This window comes from Talaromyces proteolyticus (assembly GCF_021365285.1).
Source record: "Talaromyces proteolyticus strain PMI_201 chromosome Unknown BGW36scaffold_9, whole genome shotgun sequence".
NCBI lineage: Eukaryota > Fungi > Ascomycota > Eurotiomycetes > Eurotiales > Trichocomaceae > Talaromyces > Talaromyces proteolyticus.
Genome location: NW_025764285.1, coordinates 1,353,620 through 1,372,066, shown reverse-complemented (window position 1 = coordinate 1,372,066; position 18,447 = coordinate 1,353,620). Strand labels below are relative to the sequence as shown.

Sequence of the window (18,447 nt, the reverse complement as noted above, 5' to 3'; positions counted from 1 at the left end):
CATCAATGATTTAAATTAATTGACTTGACAACGAAACTTCCAACCCTATATCCCAGATACCCGCTGATCCATCCTACTCCGCTATTTGAATCTGCAATACCTAATTACTATCAAACTAACACGGCATCACTCTCTCCAGGACTGCCATAATCTCTACAGCCCTTTTCGCCACCTTTCTACATTCATCTCCATGTCCTCCAGATTCCCCGGTGGCCTCTTCGAATTTCCCTTTCCAAGAGTCCCACTTCTTCAATATTGTTGATCCAGTTTTGTCTTTCTCGAAAGCCTCTTCTCCATTTTCTTTCCATAGAAGTAACTTGAACAGTTCTTGGCCGTACCATAAAATCCACTGTGCGGCACCAAGGATCCACGCATCATGGATCACAATACTTTCGTCAGCATGGTCTTGTTCAAAGGCCAGGCGCATTGCGCGTTCAGCATCGTGCGTATCTGCGTGGAAAAGCCCTAGCCCCATGAGATGTGCAAGAAATGATTGAAAATTAATATACCGAACAGGCTCAGTATCGTCATCTCCTGGATCCGCAAGATTATCTGATATATCTTCGCTCAAATGCTGGTAGAAGTTTTCTGTTGCTATCGGCTTTTCCTATGTGATTTGGTAAGTTACAATCACAAAAGACGAAGTCAGGGACGGGTTATGAACCACCACACCTTTGACTGCAATTTAGCAACCCGTTTAGATCTTCTCCCGACGAGCCACAAGAAGCTGGCGAGTTTCAATTGAGATGGATGATCATAAGGTATTTGTTCAGCAAGCTCAAGACAGACCGTGTTCAAGGAACGCAGGTCTGAGTATCCAACTGGAAAGACCTCGAGAGCACTACTCACGGCATCGTCCGGTTTAATAGTGCTTCCCGGTTGAAGGAAGTCTCGAAGGATAAGGAATATTTTATAGTCGCTTAGCAGATATTCTCTTGGGATAGATGGGTCGCTAGTCGATGTCTTCGAATGGGAACTCTTGAATGGAATTACCCTCGATAACAACTTGCTCCCCGACTTCTTTTCTTCGCCTGGATCCGGATATTTCAACGCATCGATGTTGAGATCCAGATGTGTTGCCATTTTGGTACTCACTTGAATATCTCCTTTGTGAAAAATTCTAATTTAAATCACATTTGGAAGGCTCCAGTTGTAGAAGTTCCGGGTTATTAATGTCTCCATGCCACCACACGTGATCCTGCTGTTTAGCCGCCGACCGACTCCCTTGGATAGTCTGAGTCATTTCATTCGCTCATTTATTAAAGACTCTTCTTCAAACGCTGAAACGTTTTTTGTCGCACTGCTGATGCGGCGTATCGCTGCTATACTATTTGTTTGTCTATCGATACGGCGCTTAAACTTATTGTTTTGAGAGTAGCATGGATAACCCACCACCCCTTCGTTTTTTGAGGCGCGTATTGCCTATTCATAGACAGGTTTTTAATGGACTGGCGAGGAATTGTCATTTGACACATTTATTTTCATGTTCGATAGAATCTATTATAAAGCTTAGAATATTTTCCAAAGATATCATTTAATTGACACGTCGCCCTTACTCATTTTGGTTTCTTTTCTGTATGCGAACATTAAGGAGTGCTCAAGTTCTCCAACTACTTTGGCTTCTTACAAAAGCTCTGAATGTTTGAATTCTCGATTCGCTTTAAGTATCATATGGGTTTCTCATCTGCCCCTGAAGGCCCGTCAGAGGTGTGTCACTTTCAAATTAGCTATTCCGTGTATAGGGTTCTAGTGCTGTTTGGTTTATTTCAAATTTTAATGTTGACTTCAAATATGGAAGGCATCCAGTTCTCAATTTTAATTCACAATCTGCAACTCGTGGCATCAGCCATCCCTAGCCAGTAACCACCATACCAAGCCCTCATATTATTTTTAAAATTGACCCAGAAGAACAGTCATATAGCCCACACTCCTCCAAATAGCTCTAGCGTTGCAATATTAGATTAACAAACTCGCAGGGAGCAACGATCGATAATCACACAGGCTAATGGTAAAGCTTTAGTTCTCATCTGCCCATGTCTGAAACTATAGTATCGAAGTCGTCCTTCAGTAGCGTGCGTCCGTTCTCTGTCTAGTTGCTAACACGGAAAATAAGAAGTCTATTCAATCATTAACAGAGGTAAGCAATTAGCTGATATTTCGCTAGAATGACTTGCGATCGTCGTAAAGCTCCATCTTGAAAGAGTGTCCAATCAGGCGTTTGCCTCATTCGGGGGCTTAGGGTTAGGCGTTAGCCCTAGCCCTCAGCTTTCGCCTTTGGGTCCGGTTAGCCAAGCTTTTGTGGCCCCCAATTATCGCAACTCAGTGCTTATTCCGGCATAGGCGATTTTATTGACTGGCCCACCTGTAAGGCCGATCATTTCAGCCCCAGCGGGGATCTGATAGCAAGCTTAAAAGTCTTGTTGATTTAAAGACAATCGAGTTGGATTTGCTGAATTGGTTTATTCTTCAAACCATACATAAAATTGTATTCGATCAGCATGGTCGGCGCTTTAAAGAGTAACCGGTGCGATACATGTCGTTTAAGAAAGATCAAGGTAGGGGACACACAGCATTTTCCAACTAGCGAACACTGATCATGAACTTCACCAGTGCGATCAAGCATGGCCGTTATGCGGACCGTGTAGACGGAGCAATCGCCATTGTCCTCCGCGTTCATCACTCAAAGTAATCGACGACGGCGCGACTGTACGGCGAAAACACACCGCATCATTGCGGGGAAAAGCAAATGTTGGAAACGACATTTCTGGTCTTTTTATTGAGGAAACCATACCTCTTAGTCCATCAGAACGCCTTGTCTGTGCATTTACTAGCTGTCTTCATACGGAAACTCCTTCACGCAGTCTTAATCACCTAGGAGCTTCGCTCTCTCAGATGCCACGGCATTTTGGATCAAGTTCCGCACTCGATAGTGTTGCAGCATGCATGGTAGATTCACATTCGACCATTACTCGGGATACAAAAACGCCATGCTCTATCAAGCCTCAGCTACACGCTCGTGCGTTACGGAGTGTCCAGGAGGCAATCAATGATCCGAAGGAATGGAATTCGACTAACACGCTCTGTGCGGTCCTCCTCTTACACCGGATTGAGGTAATCGCCATCAAGCTCTTTAAAATTTTTCGTTTTACAGAACCTTGATAATAATTTACTAACGAATGCTATCAACAGTCAGTGTTTGGAGAGTCCCTTGGATCCAACATGCTTGTCCATGGGTCTGGCTTGGCTGCTCTCGTACAAAAACGAGGCCCACCAGATCCGTCAAACACCTTCGACTGCGCTGTTATAGCAGATGGTCACATGTGCATTGTATGTCGTCTTATTCTTTCTTTATACTGCATTTTAGATTAACACAAAGAGCTAGGTAGAACACGCGCTCCTGCGCCACACAGACTGTTTTCTTTCTCAGCGAGAGTGGTCAGCGTCACTGGATACTTTACAAGGTAAAAGCCGGATTCAAACAATTTACTACAAGCTTCTCAGGCAAATGTCTACGTGGCCAACCCTTATCCGTGAAAAGCTAGAGCACAAAGAGGGAAAACCAACATTAATAAGTTTATTGGGGAGAATCTACCATCTCAGAAAGGAATTACACGATATATGTATCGAATTGGATACCCTGATATATGAAGAAAATCTCGTCAGCCGGACTGTATCGACGTGTGTCCCTGGCCTGGTTGATGAAATGTTTCAAATCCAAGATCCCACAGTGGCTTTAGCGCTATGCTATCATGCGATGTATAGCATCATAGTTTTGAGGATTTTATGGTCTCTCGCCGATAACGACGCTCTCTGTCAGTCTGAATTGGAAATAGAAATTTTAGGTCTGTCTCAGAGGATCTGGATGCTAATAGATCACGGTCGTCGCTACAAGCCTCTGGGCCTGCCGATTCTGTCAGTGTCTTTGGCATTGACACTAGAGTCTGTCAACTGGGAGGAACGCGAGCAAATAACTGCCCTCGTAAATAACCTGGAGAGTTCTGAGGGGCTACTATATGCGTCTTGGACAAGCGAGACACTCATAAATCAAGTAAGAGTCTATCGAGGAGACCGGCTTGTCAATACTTAGATTGTCCACACTTGCCTTTCGTGGTGTGCTCTCGGCTGCAGGCTGTATTTTCAGGTTGTATAGCCAAAGCTACAAGATATTATAATTTATTACATTAATGATGTGCTAAGTTGGCGATTTTCGCAGTAAGAGGCTTGTCAGAGGTTTAAAATAGTCAATATCGTAGATGTATGTATTTCACTACTCAAGGAGCGGCCTCCCATCTCCTTTTTCAATATGGCACAGATACAACGATTGATCCATCTCCGCAAGGAGAAGATCGAACGATCGTGCGCCTAGTATCCATATTCATATTTCAAAGTTACAAACTCGACGGAAGGTCATTATTTGAAATGAGGCTTGACGACTTTCAACAGTCCAGTGTCAAACCCAATCACACTGAATCGTTATCCCTCTTCCTTGAAAGAAACAAATTAAAACTCTTCCGCCTCGTCCACAGATAGCAAAGCGCCAGAATAACCACCGTCAAAGGCGCCACAACAGCCCAATAAATCCAAAGCCTACTGGAGACCACCTGCACAGCATCATTCTGAAAACTGAACATACTCATACTGAAAAAAGTCGCAATAGCCGTTGCAGGGAGAAATATCATCGTGATGATCGATAACAATGTCGCCAAGGACGCGGTGTGGCTAGTATCAGTAGAGATCTTATGATTCATCACCGTCGAAACCGTCGCAGAGAACTTTTCGATTCGCGCGGAGGAACGGTCGATGTTGGGTCGGACGGTTTCGAGCATGTAGCCGAGATTTTTGCGCCAATATTGAATGGGTTGCTGGCCAGAGACGGCGGATAGCGTGTTTGCAGTGGGGTTGGAGGAGGTGTTCTTGACTAAAGTTAATAACTCGTCGCTCGTTTCGAGCAGGAAGGCGTTGAAGCGCATGAGTATATCAGCCTGGCCGCGAAGATAGGTCAAGTGGCTCTCAATCGACGCGCTTCTTTTCATATAGTCCTGAAACTCGTCATTACTCAACGCCCATGGATCTCGCGCACCCCCAGGTCCCCAAGACCTATATAGTCCGAAGTCTTTCTCGATTTTATACAGCTGTCCATGGATTTTCGAAGCTGCTTCGACCAGGAACGTGGTTTGAGTCTCGAGAACCGCGCATGGTACGGCGAGTGGATGTGCAAGAGCCGCTGGGTTACTGGCCAAGCTGCATTCCAAGCGTTTTCGATCCGACGGTAACAAACCGTCTAGTAAGCCCACTGAGGAGTTGTGGCGGAAGTCGTAGACAAGCCCTAAAGACCAGATTGATCCTCCTCGGCTGCGCTGCCAGTACTGCTTCATGGATGAATGAAAGATGATGGTCATTGCTACAGGGTTGTCGGCATGGTAGAGTAGGTTTTTGGAGAAGTTGCCGAAACCTTTGCTGTGGGCTCGTAGAGTTAAGAGCCATGGGAATGGCTCGAGAAGTTGGTTAACGGTGTGCTGGTCGTGTGGTAGTTGGAAGGGGGAGTGTTCGGTGCTCGTTGCACATCGGGAGCAGTAGCTGCAGAGTATCCGGGCACAGTTTGGAATATTGTGTGGCAGACCGTTATGTTCGCCAGGTGGAACTTTGCTAAAGTAGGGTTGCTGGTCTTTCTCAACAATCAGAAATCGTTTGTCATACTCGTGAGCTGTAGTTTGATCCGCATAAATCCATTTCTCATTTAATAACTCCATCTGAAATCGGAAAAATGTTTTTTTTTTAAAAAAAAAAAAGTATTCAGAAGTTTGAGATTGGAATTTTAGTAGGTCACCCAAGTCAGCTTTAATAAGTGCAAGGCTGAATAGTAGTGAGCCTCATGTTTGTGCGGTTGAGTGAGGCTGAGATGCTAACTTAGATGCTAACTTAGATCGGTAAGTAATTCATGACATTCATGGACACAACCTACCTGCCCGCATCGTGATAAAAGAGTAAAAATATCCGACTCGTTTCCTCGATAAGCGACTCAAAAAAGCTAAATGCAGATAGAGCACCATTATTTATGCCACTTTGGCTTATCTAAACTCACTTCGAATCAATATTACACCAAAAATGGCTGGTGGAAGAGCCCTGAATTGTTAAAGAAACATGAATTTATATAAATTGAATTGGTTGTTGGATGACATACGAGATCACTTGATATCACTAAATAAGACAAAAATTGAAACGTGGGTATTATTGAATACACACGAAAGTAGGGATTCACCTCCACGAGACTCGAGTGCACTGGAAACGAAACAATAACCAATTGTGAGATGAACTGATGGGGAATTGTACGTCGAAAGAAATTCAAATTAGAAGGGAAGGAGATAGAGGTTGGGAAAAAGCGAGAGAAGTTGCCAGCAAGGATAAGGCGTCGGTGTGGAAATCGGGTCTATCTATCAAATGTAACACTCGCTCTACCGGCTGGTGTCCATGTTGCCAGTCAGCTCGGCAACTCGAGCCTTAATTCGAGCTACGCGAGATTCGATAGCTAATCACACGTCAACGATAGTTTATTATTAACGTTCGAGGAAAACTTACTTTCTTCACCACTGGTATCGCCATCGTCCCCTTGGCTCGTACGACTGGGCACTTCATCGTAATTGGCAGAGGCATTCTCAATCACGTTCTTACGAATCTGAGCCCAACGATCCTGATAAGACGGGTTGGATGGCGATCCTTCAGGCAAACTGTGCAGTTGTGCGGTAGGTGTAGTGACGTCGCGGGAAGTTGTTGCTGTTGGAGGAGAGGGAACTTCTGGCCGGCTCGGTTCGACAGGCGTCACAGGACTATCTGGGACAAAAGCAGGCTGATCTTCCAGAGGACCTTGGTCAAAAGAAGAGAATTCACGATCGGCGGCCGCTTTCTCGTTAGTGTCAATCTTTGACAACGCATCGTATTCTGCATCGCGACGAGTACGTGGAGGGCCGCTGTATGTTGGGGATGCAGGCTCGAGAGCAACTGGTTCAGGCTTTGTTTCCACCGGCTCAGACGGCATGACAGGAGCGGGTTCATCGGCCGGCTCGGCCGTAGCAGCATTTTCAGAGACGGGTTTCTTTTTGATGATTGACAAACGGTGAGATACAGGAGCCTTAGGTGGAGGAAATGAATCTTGAGATTTGACCTTGTTCTCCAGAGCTGCTCGTGCTGCGGCAACAGCTGAGGGATCTATACCGGTTTGCTTCTTGGGCCCGTCATCAGTTCTTTGCTTTGTGGTGCTAAAAATACCCTTAAGCGCAGAATTTTGCTTCTTTTTCAGTTTTTTCGGGTGCGTCTCCTCAGTCGATTCAATTGACTTCTTCGGCTCAGAGGCGGGTTTAGCCTTGGGCTCAGGCAATGGAACAGTTGCTGCATATGCAGCAACATCATTCGCCGGCTTGGGGACATCCTTAGGAGGAACGGGAAGTGGCGCCGAGGCAGCCTTCTTCTCTGCTAAAGGAGGCGTCTGGACTTCAGTGACTGGAGTCATATTTCGTTGGCCATTGGTGAGCGAATTCAAAGATTCGGACGGATAGCCGGTGCCAGCCCGGCTATCACTGAGATAGACTGATCTCAACTGATCTTTGTCATAATGGCTATCATATCTTTTAGTCCACTTCATCGCCTGAGAAGCCTCGGTTAGTAATCCGGTCGTCATGGTGGAATTGGTTTTAGAATCGGTGTAGTCGTTACGACCACGGCGTTCATGGAGCTCGCGCTGCTGATCTTCTTCTTGCTCACGGTGCTTTTTCTGTAAAGCCGCGGCAGCTGCCTGGATGCGGGCGTGCTGGTCCGGTCCAATGCTAGTTTTGCTGGCGCCAATGGTGGCATTGTTGACATTCAACTTGTACGGCTCCCGTGGAACAGGACCTCTTCCAGATGACTTGCGGCGGGTAAGCTTGCGAGTTGAAAATCCGAAAAAGCGCTTCTTTTCAGCGATATATGCTCCATCCTCTGGCTCCGGCGCAGCACCCTTTACCTGTTCCTCCAGGACAAGCCACTTGGCACCGGAGATAATTGTTTCCAGAAGGGCGCATCGTCCGAAAACAGCCTTGCGAGTACTAGGCTCTTCACTTGATAGACTGCTAATCCAAACCCACCAGAAAGAGTCGTCGAGGTCCAACACTGTAATGCTAGCTAGCTCACCTGGGTCCAGATTAGGCTCGCTGACAAGGGTCCGTTTGTGGGACTGGGAGCTCTGGCCACGGACTGTGGCAATGGGAGGTAGGACTTTATCCGGAGGCAGAAGGAGTGAAGAAGGGCCTGTGTATCCAGCTTCATCAGCGAAACCCGAGGACAAGAAATCGGCCCATGAGGGTGTAGTAGGCCGAGCGAAATCGTTGGTGCGGGACTGAGGCGCAGAACGCAGTTCCTGACCAGACCTATGATTTTCGGTCTCATCATCGTGGTCGGAGTCAATGGAAGCGCCAAAGCCAATGTCCTCAAAGCGAGACCAGGACGCATCCCGGAGGCTCGTTGATGTCTTGGACGTGGAAACCGCAGATTGGTTGGTGTTAGAGATGGCTCTAAGCACTCGTTGACATTCGTCAGTAAGAGCTTGCGTCGGCTCATCGTACGCGGTGAACTCTTGAAGATGACGGTCACTGTCCCGATATTCAAAGTTTTTGGCCCGACGCAGTAGAGAGAATGGGGTCGGCGAGACTGTGTCGACGATCATGACTACCTTGGTGGTTGCGACTTGCAGAAGAGTGGGCGTCTGTGGCGGGTATTCTGTGGCCTGCACAAGCGATTGGAGAGCAATGGGGAGACTCGATATACCACTGATCCCTTTAACAGAGTCTGGAGACATGGATCGCAGATAGGCGAAGAAGAGATGGCTCGTGGCATCGGCAGCCCTAGTGCATTCAGCGTTAATCGCGTATCTTGACCGTAGTCTTGTGTAGTACTCACGTAGCCCAGTTTTTGTAGGCGGCTTCGAAGCCATTGCTGGTATCGGTGTGCTCAAAGGCCCACCAGCCCGCATATCTCGACAGTTTGCGCCCACCGAGACCGTTTTTCTTAGCGTGAGCGGCAATGGCAGCAAGAAGATCGAAGAAATCGAAGATGATCTTGGTGCGCGAGTCGGAATCGACGCTAATGGGGATGAAGGTGTTGAAGGCATCACGGGCGAGGTCCGAGTCTGGAGCGGGTTAGACGGCAAGAAACAAGGAAGGAAGGCAGGAAGGGAGCAAGGAAGGCACGCACCTTGCTCTCCCACCTTGAAGAGCTCGTAAGCCTCCCATGTAACCACACCACCGGGCAGTCTGCTCCAGCACCATTTCACGACACTGCATAGGACCTGTATGACACCAACCACCATCCATCGATTAGCCTTTGTCTCTGAGATCGCATTCTTCTGCACGGATGTTGCCCACCATTGGTTCGGTCAGTCGCAGCTCCTGCATGAGCGCATCGCCCTGGAGTGGGGCCCCTTTCTGGCTGGCATTGAAGTAGTTACGGATGAAAGTGCGTGCAGCGCTGGGATCAGAACTAGGACGAAACGGAAGGAGGAGAAAGGGGATGTCGAGGCCTGTGGGATGTCGATAGGTTAGCGACATGCATATGCAGGCAGCCGCGCTGCAGCCAACGTGTATTCATCATTGATATATATGCACATACCTCGAAGCTTGAGTTCCTGCGTGCAGCCTCTCAGCAACTCTTGTACCTCTTCGGGGCCGACCTCATTGCGTTGGTATGCGTCGGCCCACTTGGGTTTGGCAGGCGCCTCCTGGACGGGAGCCTGTTTGGCGTTTTTCTTGCTGGCAGCGGACTCCTTGCTCCTGAACACTCGTGAGAAAAATGACATTGTCGATGTTCAAGGAGGTTGCACTCCTGAAACGTCGCCAGGCAGGGTCGAATATGGATGGATGGACGCTCAATGCGATGAGGTAGCGGCGGGCATATCAGTCCGTTTGAGAGGAATGGAGTGTTGATCACGAATGAGATCGGTGCGAACGATCAATGTAAGACTAAGAATGACAGCGTTAATGAGATGGAAATGCGACCAGGGGAGCGACCGCTGGCAGGCGTCTCCTCTCAAACCAATCCAATACACGATTCTGAGGGGTATGAAAAGGGGGGGAGGTAGAACACAAATGAAGGAGATTGCCCAGACTAGAAAAACACCGAAGGGCGAAGAGTTGGGAAAAAAGGGAATCAAAGGAACCCCAAGGCAAAAGAATTGAAGGTTGAAGGAAGGACGAAGGAAAGAAGACTTGCAGCAAACTGGACTCACGAGAATCTGTTTCCCAAGCTCTTTTTTGGCGGCTTCAGACTTCAGGGGTTCTGCATGTACTAAGGCTAACTTGTCAGGGCCTGACGCCGTGCGCCGTAATGGAGGCTAGAGCGACACAGGCTTAGGTGGGCCGGGCGGAGCCACAGGTTGATTGGGATCAGATTTAACTTATTAACGGAGCCGCAACAGCAGATCGACTTGGATAAATTATAATAACATGAGATTGGATTGAAGGAGTCGCTCGTCAAGGTGGTACAGGTGAGATGGAATAATGGTGGTAGTATTAATGTCTGTCAGACTCAGAGCATGACTGAAGCCCGGGCATGGGCCATGTCACTATGGTATTATTTAACATTTAGTATTATTGTTCTTGACAGTCTGACAGGTCCACTGCGCCTACTCAATGGTCGTGGCCACGGCCACCGGAGTTACGAGTTTGGCAATTTGTGACCAGTGTGCATACAATAGACAGCTCGCCAGCACGCAAGGGAGAGTGGCGGCAGTACAAAGTAACTTTTATTTGTTTAGTTATGTTCTATCTTTTCATTCATCTATCTATCTATTTATCATTTATTATTATCATTTATTTCCATTTCTATTCTTTCTTTGGCTGATCAGTAAAACCAAGCAGCCATTGATTCGCAGCAAGTCCGCTCTGGGCTGTGATTGGCCCATCCAAAGGTTAAGGAACGCACAGTGCACAACGCCAAGCGCTTCTAACGGCGAATCCACTGAGAGCGAGCTCCCTATTGGCCAAGCGAGAAATTGACTGTTTTCATACTGTTAGCTGTTACTTTGGGCTTCCGGCTTGGTTATGTTGCTTTGCTGTCACTGCTGTACCACTGCTTGCTGTCCTTGTTTTGCTTTTAGTTGTGCGAAAATTTACCAAGGGAAGGCTGAGTCGCATAACCTTGTTTGTCTGGAAGTCCAACGTCCCCTGATATGTATTTTAATGTTGGTTGTGATGTCCTCCACCTGAGAAGTTGATAGTATGCAGAAGTCGATGAGTAGGACGGGCATCAAATGACTAATAACATAGCGGGAACACCTGCTCCGAGCTTGGATAGTCCTTCGAGTCTAGCCTAGTGGAACTTGCAAGTTGATTATTATTGTCGTCGAACTATAAACGCCGCGGGATCGGAGAATTGGCACCCCTTTCATCGGACCAGGTTTCAATGTTGACCAGCGGGCTGCAGTCTATTTCCGAGGCTGCTACCTTCCATGGGGTTTCTAGATCAACCCCATCAGTGCGGTACGCGTTTGTTTTGGATGGCAGCGGTGGGTCAGATTGTTTCAGACTTGAAGCGGGAGGGATCTTTTACAGAGACCTGTCTGCCCTACGGTGGAATATTTCCAATTCCATGTCCACAGGCAGATGTCTCATTGCCGTGTTTCAGCCGACAACGATGGAATTGATATAATTATTATTATATTATTATTATCAATGCTCTCTCCATTCGGACGGTTAAAAATATAAATGATAGCTGCTTGACAAAGTAGGCAGCGGCTCGACGAAACAATTACTCATTGTAGGATACCACAACACTCAAAAGAATTGGATCTTATTGTCGCGCTGTGTGCAGCCCAAAAGCGTGGCTGGGCCCTCAGCCTTGCCGTCGCCGCCAATGGGACACATACAATGCACAGTACGGGATGACTACGAGTCGAGAGCAGCGGCAACAACCGATAGTGGCGTCTTTGTGGCCTGACGCGCCTGCTGAATCATGTTCTATGGCAGTCCCGAGAAGAATGATATGACGATCTCAACACAAGTATCAGAATGAAGTCCTTGGCTATAAATAGCAGCAGCATGTGCCGCGCTGGAGCTTAGCTGCAGGGCCTGTGCCTATCAGGGCTAGCCGCACACATGATTGCTATTATTTATTATTTATTAATAATTGAGCGTTATTTCTGCAGCGCGTTTCAGCCTGCCGCCCGCCCTGATTGGCGGGCGGCACAAGCCTGGTGCCAGCGAGATAAAGCAGGACCTATAACGTCTGCATTTATGTAGCTATTTATTAATAATTAATAATTAATAATAAATATGTATTTATTTATGTATTTCGAAAGTCGGCAATAGGTGGTATATAACTCTTCTTGCTATTCTATATAACAAACATGCAGCCGCAGACACTTCCTCCCCTAAGCGCACTTCGCACACAGCTGTGATTGGACACGCCGGGCCGGACCCAGGCGTTATGATTGGAGGACCCGGTTTAATCGCCGCTGAATAATCCGCTCCTGCCGGCCTAGTTAGCAGTCGGCTACTTAGCGCGTGCTACTCAGTCGTGTTAGGCTCTCCCCTCCCGCCGTCCTCCTCCCCCCGTTTCTTTTCTTTCTATCTTTAGAATCTTCGTCCTGATCGGATTGCATTAACATTAACCTAACCGCGTGTTTGCATCCATCCCCTTCCTCCTTCGGCCGCTCAAACTTCAAAGCTCCCTTGAGCTTGGTCAGCTCCTGGGCCACTCACGTCGTCGCTTTGCAGCCCCAAGGACCCTTGGTGGCCCTCCAGCGAACAATCCCGGCACGAGCCAGTCTGCTGTTGCGTGCCTATACTGCACTCCGCGCACCACTGCTGCCACCGTCGACACCACTTAACCGTGCGCTCGCCCATCGCCATCCCTCCGCGCCTACTCCTCTATATTCGATATTGCTCGCATCGACGACCGCGCAGACCAGCATCATAGCATAGTCCGTCCGAGCTACGCACTGCGCGCTTGCTTGCTTGGTGCGGCTACGCTCCTGCCCTGGTTTGCTTTGTGCCGGCGCGGTACCAGTTGCCTCTTTGTTCGTCGCGTTTCCACTCCATCTCCATCAAACTTGGATCCCGAAAACAAGAAAAAAGAACATTGCGCCTTAGTTTCTTTAGGTTCTGGCGTTTCTTCAGCACAGCCAACCCCCATAGGATAGGCAAGATCGCCAACGACGTGCGACCATCTGACGACTTGTCTATGCGTGTATACGCACTTGCGCATCCTAACTTTGTATCTCAAACTGAGCGGATCGTGTCTACCTCATCACGATGGGTCGCCGGAAGATTGAGATCAAGGCCATCAAAGATGACCGCAATCGCTCGGTGTAAGTCGGATCATGCACCAGCAATCTAGCAGAACCCAGCTGACACACATGCAGTACATTTTTGAAGCGCAAAGGCGGTCTATTCAAGAAAGCTCACGAGCTGTCGGTGCTGTGCTCCGTCGACGTGGCAGTCATCATCTTTGGTCATAATAAGAAGTTATACGAATTCTCGTCGGGAGACATCCACGAGACCCTGGGCAAATACCAATATGTACATTCTCCCCGCTCCTCATTCGCGCAACCATCACTAACATATTTCCTCGCAGTGGGGCCCTCCGCATGAACATAAAGGACCAAATGATTTCTCGGGAAAGGGCGGGGATGACGACGACGATGAGGACGACGAGATAGGTATGGAAGATATGGGCCCATCGTCTCAACCGATGGTACCACCACAACTCCAGAGCCAACCCGCTTACCAACACATGAACCACGCTCCATCTGCCTCGCCACCGATCCCTAACGGAGTCGCTTTCGGTCCTCGTCACGGCACTCCACAACCACAAGGCTCATCCCGTCCATCTTCACGTAACCACGTTCGTCGACTGAGTTCGCAATATGGTGCACATCCTGCGCATGCCACGCCTCCCCCTCCCGGTCCCAATGGCTATGCCTACATGCCTAATCCCTCGGTATACAATGCCAACAATCAACCTCCACGACAAGGCCAATACCAACAATTTGCACACCCCGCTCACCCCAGTACGCAACCACAAACACAGTCTATCCCGCACCACCACCCACAAGCTGCACATCCTCATCACAACATCCCTCCGCATCAAAACCAGCCGATGGCACACGTTCAACATCAGTACATGCAAGAACAAGGACGACCTTCCCTCCCCCCCGATTCTCAGTCTTATCAACATCGCCCGTCTCTATCTCTACCGGATCCTACTGCAGTGCAGCAGTCTACAGAAGGCAAGGTGGAGGGAAGCCAATCGCCAAAATCGAAAGCGCGTAGTATTTTCACCCCGATTGATGACAAGACTTCCGTGTTCTCGCGTCATTTCTTTGGCGGGTCAACTCTGCGCGAATCTCCCCAGCGTGAGACATCTGCAAAGCAAGACCAAAAGTCGAATGTGTCAGTCAGCCAGACCCTTCCGCTACCTACTGCAAACGCACAGCCGCAACCGAATCGAGGAGCGACGGAACCTAAAAGGTCGCAGTCAGCCTCTTCACTACCTGATTCCCAGCAACCTTCTCGGCCGAAACCAAGACTTAAAGTCCAAATCCCAAGCGAACAATCCGACGACAGTGCAACTGCAGATTCATCGCCTCGTGATTCATCAGGTCAGAAAACAACGACTCCGCCAAAGAAAAATTCAGATCCAGGTCCTCAGGGGGTTGTACAGCTGCCACCGCCGCCTCCATCACCAGGAGCTGGGCCTATATTGAGTGCCGGGGCCCAGGGACCTCCAAATCCATTCGCGCGACCAACACAGCCGGCTTCTAATACGCAAAATGGCGCAGGATATAACAATAATCAGAACATGGAAACCCCGATCTCCGCCCTCCCTAGTCGCTTTGTTTCAGACGCCCTCCTTCCATCTCCGTCGAGCTTCTTTCCAGAATGGGGCTTTGGACGCAGCGGTCCCGACTCAAATATGCTACCGAGTCCGCTGACATTCCCAACACCTGCAGCTCAAACCGGGCCGGGTTTTTCAAGAGAGGAAGAGGGCGAGAAAAAACGCAAGAATTCTGATGGGGCCGTTGCGGTTGAAACAGGGGGGAAGAAAGTAAAAACTTGATTTTATTTCCAAAAAAAAATATCTCAGCAAAGTTGGAACGTTCACGCCGACACAATTCCCTCTTCATTCTTAACCTCATTCTTAACCCGATTTATACCTTTCTTTGCTGTGAACTCGTCTTGTATGGTGGAAATAAATTCTAATATTTTGAATGTTATTTTAAGAGAGTGGGAGCAATCCTCAGCAGGTCTGGATTGGTTGGAGTTTTGCTTTTTATACCCTTTTCTCATTTTTCTTTCTTTTCTTTCTGGTATACCAGCATTCTCTCGTTTGTCAGTTAAACACGTTTATGATGAATGGAATGATGGATGATGGAAGGATGGGTGGTTAGGCTATCTCCAAACGATCCTTCGTTTAGGGGTGTTTTTTTCCTGTTTTATTTTTCACTTTTTACTATCTTTGTTATATTCTCATATTTATCTTTCTGCTGTTGACAGAAAATTATGATTATTTTTGTTTACTTTTGATGCTAGATTTGGTGTAGGTCAACACATGAAATTGTTTTATACTAGTTGCATCTAACATCAATTGATGATGTTTTAAGGAAGCTCGCAACCGAATTTGGAATATTGAATTATTGAATTAATATGCATATCGCTTTTATTGAAGTAAATCCTCATCAATTAATTAATAGATTAATGCAAATCTAAGGTTGCAATGTTGAAGAAAGCAACCATCACAAATGCAATGATGTTATATGCCAGAGTGGGAATATGTACCAACAGAACCAGAAATTTATCAATCCATCAAACATTGTACATTGAACATTCAACCCAATAAAGATTGATCCAAACGCCATGCAATAACCAATGACTCTATTCCAACTATTACTATTGACCTTTTTTTTTTTTTTTTTTTTCCACTTCTACCACTCAAACCTCGGTCTTCTCATTGCTCATCTCGGCCTTACTCTCCTTTCTCGCGGCCAATCTCGCCAGGCGCGCCTTCTCCTGCTCCTCCAGGCCCGTCTTGGCCACCGCATGCGACTTATTAAGCTCGAGCTGCTTAACGAAAAAGCTCAGCACAAACCCAACGCCACCAATAGCAGTATAAAAGATCCACGCACGGCTCAAGGCAAACGTGAACGCGGCTTTGACTGCATCTTGCTGGTCCAGCGGCAGCGACTCGATCAACGCCTTGTCGCCGCCGGAGAACGAATTCGCTAGTTTCGCGGCCGTCTCGGGGCCGACGATGGTGGTTAGGTGCGGGATTTGCTGCGCAAACACGTTTTGGTAGATCACGCCGCCGAGCACGATCGAGGTTGCGGCGGCGAGTTGCCGCACAAAGCCAAAGGTGGCTGTTGCCATGGCCATGTCGGCGGGCCGGATGTTTGCTTGGATGGCGACGAGCGGGGATTGGAAATTGGGCCCCGTGCCTACACCGGCGATGATTTGGTAGATGATGATTCGCGGCCAGCTGGCGTACGGTTTTAGGTCGATGAATAGGCCGAAACCGAGCGTCATGATGCCCATACCGGCGACAATGGCGTATTTGTATTTCCCGGTTTTCTTGATCACGACGCCGATGCTGGCGGAGACAACGGAGAGGGCGAGGACTTGTGGGAGGGTGTAGACGCCGGAGAGGATGGGCGTGGCGAGGAGCACGGATTGGAAGTAGAGTGGGATGTAGTAGGAGCCTGAGATGAACACGGAGGCGTGGCAGAAGCAGACCAGGAAGGCCATTATGTTGTGGCGGTTGGAGAAGATACGCAGCGGGATGATCGGGTATTTGGCGACTTTCCATTCGATCAGCCCAAAGATGGCGAAGGTCAGGATGCCGAAGACGATCAGGCAGATGACCGTGGCCGAGTTCCAGGGATAGTCGAGGCCGCCGAATTCGAGGCCGAAGAGGAACATGAGTGTTGCGCCGGTGATGGTGAGCACGCCCAGCCAGTCGATGGCCAGGAGGCCGTCGATGAGACGGGTTTTGGGAGTGTGGACTTTGAGGAAGAGGGTCAGGATGACGAAGGAGATGCCTCCGACGGGTACTTGAGCTCAGTTAGTATATATGTACTGGGGAATCGTGGACTGAAACAAAAAAGAGGGTCGTACAGTTCAGATAGAAGCACCATCGCCAGGTAACCTTGGTTGTGAAGGCGCCGCCAATGACTGGGCCGAGAGCTCCTGCAACAGCCCAGGTTACACCAAACAGGCCGTAATACATCGGACGTTCTCTACACGACATCAGTATGTCAATTTCAACATCAACATCGGCATCTTGAATGCAAAGAATGCTTACCTGACACTGAACAGATCAGAGACAGTGATATTCGCCAGGGAAATCAGACCACCGCCAGCAGCACCCTGTATAGATCGACCGACCAGGTTCATGGCGAGACTATTAGACAGGGCGCAAACCAGACTGCCGACTAAGAACAGGGCGTTGGCGATCAGAAGAATAGGCTTGCGGCCAAAAATATCACTGAGCTTGCCCCAGAATGGAATGCAGGCGGAGTTGGCTAGCAGGTAAGACGAGGCCATCCACGAATACCCGCTTTGAGTAGCGTGAAAATGCGCGGCCATGACTGGGAGGGCGGTTGAAACAATAGTCTGTTCAAGTTAGCAGTATATCAATTGATATGTGTAACAGGTCGCATACCATATCGAGAGCGGCTAAGAAAACCGATATCTATATATATATCCGTCAGCTGGAGCCCACCGCAGGTCGGGATCAATGGCTACATACACATAACGCCAGCATAATCAAGACGATTCTGCTCTTGCCAATCTGCTGTGCCTGAGATGGCGTCTTGGAGAGCGCATTCTCGGCCGGTGCTCCATCGGCCTCATCGCCGGCTTCCTCCCCAACTGCAGGCGCTGGCTTCTGGTGTGTCGGCTCTTCGCCGGCTATGCTGGAGGCATCGATGCTCTTCTCGTTGCCGTTTAGGGTTGATTCCGAAGCACCTGTGCGCAGGGCATTGGAGTCTAGCTCCGCCTGCGCTTGATGGGCCATCGCTAGAGCGTATATACCTCTTATGGTATGAGGATTCGAAAGTGGCGGGGACTAGGGTTGGGATCGAGGTATCAGAGAATAAATGGATTGCCCAAATTAAATATGCAGACTCGCTCCTTCCAATATCAGACAGAGAGATATCTGACGAGGGCGCGCCAAGTTATATAGTCAGTACCAGCAACGCACCGAGGCGACTTCGGAGCTAGAGAAAGAAAGAAAATGAGCTGGAATAAAATAGTTAGGTGCGAGTAAGTATTGGGCTGCGGGTCCAGAAGCGGAGGGATTCTAGCTCGTTTCACGGTTTGCAGCACCGCCGATCTGTGAGTGGTTAGTGTACACTGTAGGGTAGGTATGAGTCAGTCATGTCTCATGCGACGAAACTTAGCTCATTCGCAGAGGGCAGGCTTTTCGCAG

The 18,447-nt window shown here is 48.5% G+C and overlaps 6 protein-coding genes across 6 annotated transcripts; 2 read left to right on the top strand and 4 right to left on the bottom strand.

Moving 5' to 3' along the window:
• Positions 1–115: 115 nt before the first annotated feature.
• BGW36DRAFT_361851 (uncharacterized protein) lies at positions 116–1,083 on the bottom strand (the record flags this gene model as incomplete). Its single annotated transcript, XM_046214312.1, has 2 exons — positions 116–607; positions 673–1,083. 2 exons carry the CDS (start codon positions 1,081–1,083, stop codon positions 116–118), a joined length of 903 nt encoding a protein of 300 aa, XP_046069699.1.
• A 1,331-nt stretch (positions 1,084–2,414) lies between these two features.
• Positions 2,415–4,130, top strand: BGW36DRAFT_384198 (uncharacterized protein). The gene is made up of 4 exons (XM_046216767.1): positions 2,415–2,555; positions 2,611–3,111; positions 3,190–3,327; positions 3,383–4,130. The coding sequence occupies exons 1-4, from the start codon at positions 2,499–2,501 to the stop codon at positions 4,085–4,087; spliced, it is 1,401 nt and encodes a 466-aa protein (XP_046069698.1). The 5' UTR covers positions 2,415–2,498; the 3' UTR covers positions 4,088–4,130.
• A 112-nt stretch (positions 4,131–4,242) lies between these two features.
• BGW36DRAFT_409600 (uncharacterized protein) lies at positions 4,243–6,122 on the bottom strand. Its single transcript, XM_046219115.1, has 2 exons — positions 5,963–6,122; positions 4,243–5,914 (listed from the first exon to the last, which is right to left on the bottom strand). The coding sequence occupies exon 2, from the start codon at positions 5,748–5,750 to the stop codon at positions 4,461–4,463; it is 1,290 nt and encodes a 429-aa protein (XP_046069697.1). The 5' UTR covers positions 5,751–5,914; positions 5,963–6,122; the 3' UTR covers positions 4,243–4,460.
• A 330-nt stretch (positions 6,123–6,452) lies between these two features.
• On the bottom strand, positions 6,453–9,820 carry BGW36DRAFT_361848 (uncharacterized protein; the record flags this gene model as incomplete). The annotated part of the gene is given in 6 exon segments (XM_046214311.1): positions 6,453–6,526; positions 6,577–8,870; positions 8,926–9,154; positions 9,220–9,370; positions 9,390–9,544; positions 9,634–9,820. 6 exon segments carry the CDS (start codon positions 9,818–9,820, stop codon positions 6,453–6,455), a joined length of 3,090 nt encoding a protein of 1,029 aa, XP_046069696.1.
• Positions 9,821–13,274: 3,454 nt separating this feature from the next.
• BGW36DRAFT_300456 (uncharacterized protein) lies at positions 13,275–15,081 on the top strand (the record flags this gene model as incomplete). Its single annotated transcript, XM_046211626.1, has 3 exons — positions 13,275–13,330; positions 13,385–13,541; positions 13,597–15,081. 3 exons carry the CDS (start codon positions 13,275–13,277, stop codon positions 15,079–15,081), a joined length of 1,698 nt encoding a protein of 565 aa, XP_046069695.1.
• An 839-nt stretch (positions 15,082–15,920) lies between these two features.
• Positions 15,921–18,438, bottom strand: BGW36DRAFT_384187 (putative MFS drug transporter). The gene is made up of 5 exons (XM_046216766.1): positions 17,767–18,438; positions 17,680–17,709; positions 17,320–17,630; positions 17,133–17,254; positions 15,921–17,068 (listed from the first exon to the last, which is right to left on the bottom strand). Exons 1-5 carry the CDS (start codon positions 18,031–18,033, stop codon positions 15,954–15,956), a joined length of 1,845 nt encoding a protein of 614 aa, XP_046069694.1. The 5' UTR covers positions 18,034–18,438; the 3' UTR covers positions 15,921–15,953.
• Positions 18,439–18,447: the final 9 nt, after the last annotated feature.

Excerpts from the sequence above, each read along its gene's own strand:
- BGW36DRAFT_384198 (XM_046216767.1), top strand. The coding sequence starts at position 2,499 with ATGGTCGGCGCTTTAAAGAGTAACCGGTGCGATACATGTCGTTTAAGA. Across the intron at positions 2,556-2,610 it reads GTCGTTTAAGAAAGATCAAG|TGCGATCAAGCATGGCCGTT; the intron begins GTAGGGGACACA and ends GAACTTCACCAG. Across the intron at positions 3,112-3,189 it reads TCCTCTTACACCGGATTGAG|TCAGTGTTTGGAGAGTCCCT; the intron begins GTAATCGCCATC and ends TGCTATCAACAG.
- BGW36DRAFT_409600 (XM_046219115.1), bottom strand. The coding sequence starts at position 5,750 with ATGGAGTTATTAAATGAGAAATGGATTTATGCGGATCAAACTACAGCT.
- BGW36DRAFT_384187 (XM_046216766.1), bottom strand. The coding sequence starts at position 18,033 with ATGGCCCATCAAGCGCAGGCGGAGCTAGACTCCAATGCCCTGCGCACA. Across the intron at positions 17,255-17,319 it reads TCTGATCTGTTCAGTGTCAG|AGAACGTCCGATGTATTACG; the intron begins GTAAGCATTCTT and ends GATGTCGTGTAG. Across the intron at positions 17,069-17,132 it reads ATGGTGCTTCTATCTGAACT|TACCCGTCGGAGGCATCTCC; the intron begins GTACGACCCTCT and ends ACTGAGCTCAAG.